At 33.4% G+C, this 7,797-nt stretch overlaps 2 protein-coding genes across 2 annotated transcripts; one reads left to right on the top strand and one right to left on the bottom strand.

Annotated features, from left to right (window-relative positions):
- The first annotated feature begins 32 nt into the window (after positions 1-32).
- LOC119664499 lies at positions 33-581 on the top strand. The gene has a single exon (XM_038073972.1). It carries the CDS (start codon positions 43-45, stop codon positions 415-417), a length of 375 nt encoding a protein of 124 aa, XP_037929900.1. The 5' UTR covers positions 33-42; the 3' UTR covers positions 418-581.
- A 5,566-nt stretch (positions 582-6,147) lies between these two features.
- LOC119664498 lies at positions 6,148-7,500 on the bottom strand (the record flags this gene model as incomplete). Its single annotated transcript, XM_038073971.1, is given in 1 exon segment — positions 6,148-7,500. A coding segment is annotated over 1 exon segment (1,163 nt), but the record flags the coding sequence as incomplete, so codon positions are not given.
- Positions 7,501-7,797: the final 297 nt, after the last annotated feature.

The following is a 7,797-nucleotide window of genomic DNA, read 5'->3' as shown; positions in this document are numbered from 1 at the left end:
TATCTTACTGTTTTAACTGCAGTGGTACATGACCGCAGAAATATGCTTCGCATTCATCGAAGGCATTTACGTGATTCAACTGACCCATTTCATTTGCCAGAAGCGCGTTTTGTCGAGCTATTTCGCTTTAATAAGGAAGTGACTCTACGCCTTTTAGAAGAAATATGTCCATTTATGAGGATTGGGGTTAAAAACACCTACATACCGAAGCATATAAGGCTAACTGCTGCGCTGCATTTTTATGCAACAGGGTCGTTTTTGCGCGACATAGGACAGGACTTTGTATGCCCAATGAGCAAGTCAACATTATGCTTGGTTATAAAAGAAGTGACTTTTATTATTCAGGATAAATTAATGCAGAAGTACATAAGATTTCCCACTTCTGCAGATGAACAAAATACTGTTAAACAAAGGTAACAAATTTGTTTTATTGATGCATTTTAATAATTGATTGTGTCTCACAGATTTTTCAATGCGACAGGCTTTCCAGCGGTAATAGGTGCTGTTGATTGCACGCACATTAAAATAAAAAAACCGCATATAGGAGTGGAGCATTGCTACAGAAATAGAAAAGGTTATCAGGAAAATATTTGTAAATCATTGTAAAGCATTGTAAAACATTTTTGTATAAATAGATTGGAAAATTGTAATAAAATTCAGATTTTAAACTGAGCTCTAGCAGCTTACATTAAATCTCGCTTTTAAAATTATTTTTGTCTCGGCATTCTTGGATGCCTAATAATGTGCAGATTTCTTCCTGCTAATTAAAAAGAAGAAAAATTATAAACTTGAAATAAATCTGATAAATATATAATATATATATATAAAAATAATTAAATTTGTATATGAAAATAAATTTTAATTATTACATGGCGATCCTGACCACTCGAATCTAATCGAAGTCAAAGCCTAAAATACCAAAGGGAAGATTAGGAGTTAAATTCTCAACATTTAATTTTGCAATTTAAATTTTCTTAAATAAATCAATTTTGTATGTCTCTACGTAAAGAATCCAGAAATATCTCCCAAATCTGGGAAACATTCCTAAATATATTCGATGACATTGAGGAATACATCCCTCAAAGGATAGACGGTTTACCTGTTGAGGCTCCGAAGTATGTTCCAGTAGACAAAGCAGCCGGACCTAAACCATTGACAATCAAACAGTATAAAGCGAGGCAGCAGAAGCCACGAGTAACTCCAGTACCGAAGACACCAATAAAACCAAAAAGAAAAAGGGGCGGAAAGCAGTACAATAAAAGAAAACAAATAGCAGTCCTTTATAGAGAATTGAATCTTGCCACATCTTCAGAAGACCAACTGTCAATAAAAAGAAAAATAAGAGAGACAAGGAATGGGCAGTCAACCCACCAAGGAAGAGGTGATAAACAACACCAACAACAACAACAATAACAACAGTAATAACAGCATCAACGAGTTAGCTGATTCTAAAACAATTTTGTATTTTATATGTATTTTATTGTTGTATTTAGTATTATCCAAAGTAAACAATCATTATAAAAAATATGTCAAAAGACATGTTATTTTAAGCAATAACATGGTTTAAATTTGCTTAATAAAAAAAAAAAAAATATATATATGTTTTTAAAAAAAAAATTTTTTTTTATAAATATGAATAACTTTAATTGTTTTGTTTGTGGTAAAAGTTACCAAACAAGTAGAAAATTAAGCAGACATTTAGATAGAAAACACATTAAATTAATTAATTATGTAAATCGATTAATTAAAAATCTTCAAGAATAAGTAATTTTATTTAATGTACACTAAAGCTAATATATGAATTTCAACCATAATAATTATAAGTCTAATTATATTGTATTTAATAATAAGACTAGAAGGTCATACAAATAAGAGAATGTACTTCAAAAATTTTTACTTTATGAACTATAAATAAATATATATATGGAATTCACTGAAGCTAAACATATATTAGAAAAACTTAAGAAAAACCCCAATAGGTTATATTCTAGGGAATTTATAGAAAAAACAAAGGAAGAATTAGAAAATATCTGGTTAAAATATTTACCTCTAATAAAAGAGTCTGACTTAGAAGCGTACAAACAAGCATTCAACAACTTGAAAAATAATATAGAAAAATATCTCAAACAAAAAGCAGACATGGCTAGTTTTGATATTTCAACAGCTTCGAAAATAATACCCCAATTCAGTGGTGAACAACAATCACTATCTACTTTTCTTGGCATGATAGAATTTTATCATGACACCCTTAAAGGAGTCGATAGAGAATCCTTGATTAAATTTGTTCTAGCAACCCGAATAACTGAGAAAGTTAAAAACAGAATTTTAACTGTTGTAAACCCATCTACACTTATAGCGTTGAAACAAATATTACATGACGCATATAAACCAAAGAAAAATACAGCACATATTCAAGGTGAACTTTCAAGATTATACCAAGGTAATATGAGCATAAACTCATATGCTTCTAAAATAGAATCCCTGATAGCAACTCTAAATGATATACAGATAACTGAACGAGGAGAACAGAACAGAGCGCTTATATTATCCATAAATGATGAAACTGGATTGAACACTTTTAAAAATGGCTTATCAGAACCATTTAGATCCGTGGTAATTGCAGCTCAACCAACAAAATTAATTGACGCAGTTAAATTAGCATCAAGCATCGATAATCCACAACAACACAGTATGATGCACTACCGTTCACATAATCAAAACACAAGATGGCAAAATAATCAACGGTCTAACCAGAATAGAAACAATTATAGAAGCAACCAGAACAGGAATCAAAGAAATGGAAATAATCAACAAACCAGTTCATTTAGAACTAGTCAACCCCAAAATAACAATCACCAACAATTTGGACAACAACGATCGAATAATTACCAGCGATCGAATAATTACCAACGATTTAATAACCACCAATGGTCAAATAATGGCAGACAATAGAATAATAGAGGAACAGACACAAGAAATAATAGGATACGTGTCATGAACAGGGAACAGGGAAACGGGTACAACCCCGGTACCAACAGAGAAACTATAGAATAGGCTACGCGGGGATAAAAAATGATAATGGAGAATCAATACCCAATTATATTATACTACAGACTTTAAATAAAAAATTAAAATTCTTGTTAGATACTGGCGCAGATGTGTCAATATGTAAAAAATATTGTACAAATGACGAAGACATTGCAGGGGAACAATTATGTAAACTCACGGTAATAACTGACAGTCCAATCACAACATTAGGTACTACAAATTTAAATTTCAAAATATTGAACGATTACTTAAAGCATAAATTTCAAGTAGTAGATGACGAATTTCCAATTCCTACTGATGGTATTTTAGGACGTAAGTTTTTCAATAAATGTTTTTCAAAAATTGATTACGAAACTTATACTTTTTCAATAAACACGAATAAAACCGAATACATTTTACCGATATTAAACAAAATCTTTAGAATCACAATACCACCTAGATCAGAGATAATTCATTCGATTAAAATAGAAATTCCAGAAGATAGTATTATTTGTAATAAAGAAATAATAAAAGATGTATTTATCGCAAATACAATAATTCCACAACATGGAATAAAACATATAAGAATCTTAAATATCTCTAATAAAGAAAAAAGTATTGAAAAATTTTCAAAATCGGATTTAGAAATAATACCTTTAAGACATTTCAATATAATCTCAAACAATAGACTCAAACATTCCAATGAACGTTGGAATAAACTCAAAAACTTACTTAAATTTGTAACGACACTTTTGGTGACGTTCAAAAATTTTTAGTTTTTGCTGGGGTATCCTCAGCCGTCGTCCAGAGTCGTGACAATATATTTATAATTTTGCCGAGACGTTGGTTTTAGAAGAAAACAGAACGTGATTTATATGTATAAATTATGTATATAACTTTATTATTTCATAAACTTATGATTAACAAAGTTTAATTAAAATTCATTGGAAACATTTCTAATAATAAATAAAAAAAAAATTATGTTGATGCCAAAATTTCCCACTTCTCCATATATTCCTTGTTAAAAGAATCTTAGCAAAACCCGTGTGACTTCTTAAGCCCCTCTTCTGTTGTTAAAAAAAATAAACAAAACGTTTCCTCCGTGCTGTAAAAAAAACTATTTGACCGAATAAGCCAGGTTAAAAAAATATACATATAAGACAGGAAAGGAATTTTACACTATGTTTGACTCAAAGAACCAGATTTGTGGCACAATGTGCCAGATGACCAATAGGCCAGTGTACTTGTTTCAGGAAAAGTAAAATTTCAAGTTTGGTAAAATTTACCAGAAGGCCCAATGAGCCAGAGTACTTGCTCTTTCACTTGTCGCAAACCAAGTCCCTCATTATACGAAATGTGCCTCCTTTTATATTGAGTATACCGAAGCTTTTTGGTGTAGCGTACCGGTATTCTTTGCTGTACTTGACTTCGCCGTGAAGTTGAACTTTGTGTTCTACTGTTTTCTCACTTCTTCTGCTTCGCCGTGATTTTTAGTACTTTTACTACGCGCCGTGTTTCTTTCGTGTGTGTTTTGTTTTCCTTTAACTTATATTATATTATTAAAAAAATAAAGTGTATTAATACTGCAAAACAAGGTATTAAATATGCATATATATTCTGTGAATTTAATATTATCTAAATGTGAACAGAAAAGAAATATTAAAAGAAATAAAATTGATGTTGGCGTGCTTAGTTTTGTTTTGTTGTGTTTTGTTTACGCATATAAAAATAAAATTGGACAACCAAAAATGTTAAACTGTTTTGTGGTTTTTTTTGTTTTTCGTTTACGCAGATAAACTAAAATTGAACAACCACGAGTGTTAAATTGTTTTGTGTTTTGTTTTATTTATATATAATTGTAAAAAATAGACATTTGTTTAAAATTTAAACATGTTTCGCCAATAATTGTTCATTGTTGTTGCGTTTATAAGTGTTCCATTCATAAAAGTTTTAACCAAAAATTAATTTCTTTTCGTATATTTTTTTAGAATTTGCACATTGCATGTAGCGATGCCCGCGGCACATTGGCATCGAGGATCACAGGTAATGTCCATGATATTTCAAATAAATATTTTAATTCAATTTTATATTTTCCAGTTAAGTCGCCTTCAGTGATTTTCATGTGAGTTGTTAGATATATTATGTGTAGTGGTGGCGGTTATTTAACACACAGACTGTGTTTTTCTCTGCTTCTTGTTTTATGTAGCACAGAAATTTACTTTGTAAATTTGTGTCGTTACATTTCCCTCCTTCTTCAGAACAGAAATTAAACTAAAACTTTATTTTAATGACACGTTGATGACCCCTCGTCGGCAAATTTGCACTTGATACTTCTGATTTTCCATTTATCCCTTATTTTCCATATGATACATGCTAATACTTGTGTTACTAATATTCCTTTTAGAACGAGGCTCGATTTCTCTTTCTAATCTTTGGACACTTGAAAATTTTGTAATACTCATCTTGGTTGCTGACATGATGATGGTCATCCTTTCGTTTAAATGTACCTAGACGTTGTACGAAAATCTCTGGTTTGTTTCCTTTTGTGCTTGGTTGACTGACGTTCAATTCCTCTTGTGGTGACCATGTTTCTTGTTGACTGTCATGCTTGACTTTATCCTTTGCTTGAGTTCCTTGGCTTGGTAGTTCCGTGTTAAGTTTACTATCTGAAACATTGATAACTAATGGACCTAATGAATTCGTAAGTTGTACATGACGATTATCCGATACTGGCTGTATTGTAGTAGAATTCCTCTGTAGCGATGTAGTTGATGACGAAGATGATGGTTGACCAGATTGGTGATTATCTCTTGGTGGTGCTTCTCGTGGTGACTGTGGCTGATTAACCGAAGATGGCGGCTGCGGCTCAAGTTCTTTTGGTTGTAACGATGATTTGAAATTACCTTGCGAATGACTCTGTGACGTTTGCGATGATGATTTAAAATTACCTTGTGAATGCCCCTGTGGCCCTGTGGCTTTTGCGATGATGATTTAAAATTACCTTGTGAATGCCCCTGTGGCTTTTGCGATGATGATTTAAAATTACCTTGTGAATGCCCCTGTGGCGTTTGCGATGATGATTTAAAATTACCTTGTGAATGCCCCTGTGGCTTTTGCGATGATGATTCTGAACTTGTAGAAGTTGGTAGTACTGGATGATTGACATGTGATGACTCCGGTACTATCATTAAACGTTGTGGCAGTGCTGGACGTGATGATAAGTCATGCTCTTCGATTTGATGCTTTTGCTCTCGTGGTTGCGTATTCTGATTGTAGTTAACTAGCGACTGTTGTGCATATGCTTGTTGATAACATACTTCTGGACTTTCCCTATGAGACGTTGAAATCTGTGGAGGAGTTACGATGCATTTATGAATTGCCTCCTTTTGTGGTTTTCCCTGTAGTGGTACTGAGTGTGGTTGTGCGTCTAGCACCTGTGGACTTTCTTCGACGGGTTGTGGTTCTTTTCGCGTTACATCCTGTGCCTTTAATCCAATCAATGATGAAATCAGTGGGTTTTCTTTAAACTGTTGTGTTTGTGCTTCTCGCACCTGGGGATTTACTTCGACGGGCATAATGGTGTGTAACTCCTGTTGTGGTTGGACTTTCGGACTTTCTTTGATGAGTTTCGAACAATGTAGATGTTGTGGTTCCTGCATATTTACTTGCGATGTTACTGAGAGTTGAGCTAGATTACTTTGACGTTGCATGCTTGGTATCATGGTTGACTTGGATAATAATGGTGTCGTTGCCGTTTTAATGGTGTTTATTCGTATTGTTGTTTGCTTAACTTTGAAACTACTCTGTTGTTGGTAACTTTTCTTGTTTTGTGGTCCATGTGGCCCCAGATTCACACTGTAATCAACGTGCTGCCCTGTTCTTGTAGTTGGCATACATTTCGTGGTATTTGGTAATGACGTCGCTTCTGAGTGTTTACTTATCAGGCGATGACTGATCGCTTCCTGTACCTGACTTCGACTTGTTTTAACTCGCTCTGTACGAAGTTCTGCTAATCTTTCGTAATAATCATATGGAAGGAAAAATTCTAAAAAGTCTGCCTTGAAGCTTGACCAAAGGGTCCAACGTTCATTGTTGTTACGGTACCACATCGCTGCCCAATCTTTAAGGAGTATGGTCATCATCCTTGGGACTATATTTAAGTCGATGTCATAGATTTCTGATAGCTCTTCTATTCTTTCCACGAAGCCTAATGGATTTCCTTTGCCGTCATAACGTACTGACCAGTCAGCTATTTGGTCAAGGCTTTCAATATACGAAGGCATTGTATATTAATTCCTCTCGTGACTTTGATCAAGACCTTCTCTTGTGATGATGCACTGCTCTGTTTGTCGAACGAACTCTTTCACTGTTCCTGTTTTAAAGATTCGCAATTCTAAGCCGTGGCTTCCGATTTCCCTGTACCTGTGTTCTAATGACTTTCCTCGTTAACCGTTTGTCCACTGTTCTCCATGTTCCTATCGTGTTCTTTTTTTTAAAACAACGTCCCTGTTCAACGTTCGTTCTTTTCTAAAACCAGGTCCCTGCTCGGGCGCCAATTGTAACGACACTTTTGGGTGACGTTCAAAAATTTTTAGTTTTTGCTGGGGTATCCTCAGCCGTCGTCCAGAGTCGTGACAATATATTTATAATTTTGCCGAGACGTTGGTTTTAGAAGAAAACAGAACGTGATTTATATGTATAAATTATATATATAACTTTATTATTTCATAAACTTATGATTAACAAAGTTTAATTAAAATTCATTGGAAA

This window comes from Teleopsis dalmanni, unplaced genomic scaffold (assembly GCF_002237135.1).
Source record: "Teleopsis dalmanni isolate 2A unplaced genomic scaffold, ASM223713v2 unscaffolded_contig_2054, whole genome shotgun sequence".
In the NCBI taxonomy this organism is placed as follows: domain Eukaryota; kingdom Metazoa; phylum Arthropoda; class Insecta; order Diptera; family Diopsidae; genus Teleopsis; species Teleopsis dalmanni.
Note: the sequence above shows the minus strand (reverse complement) of the source record. Positions and strands in the feature narration are given on the sequence as shown.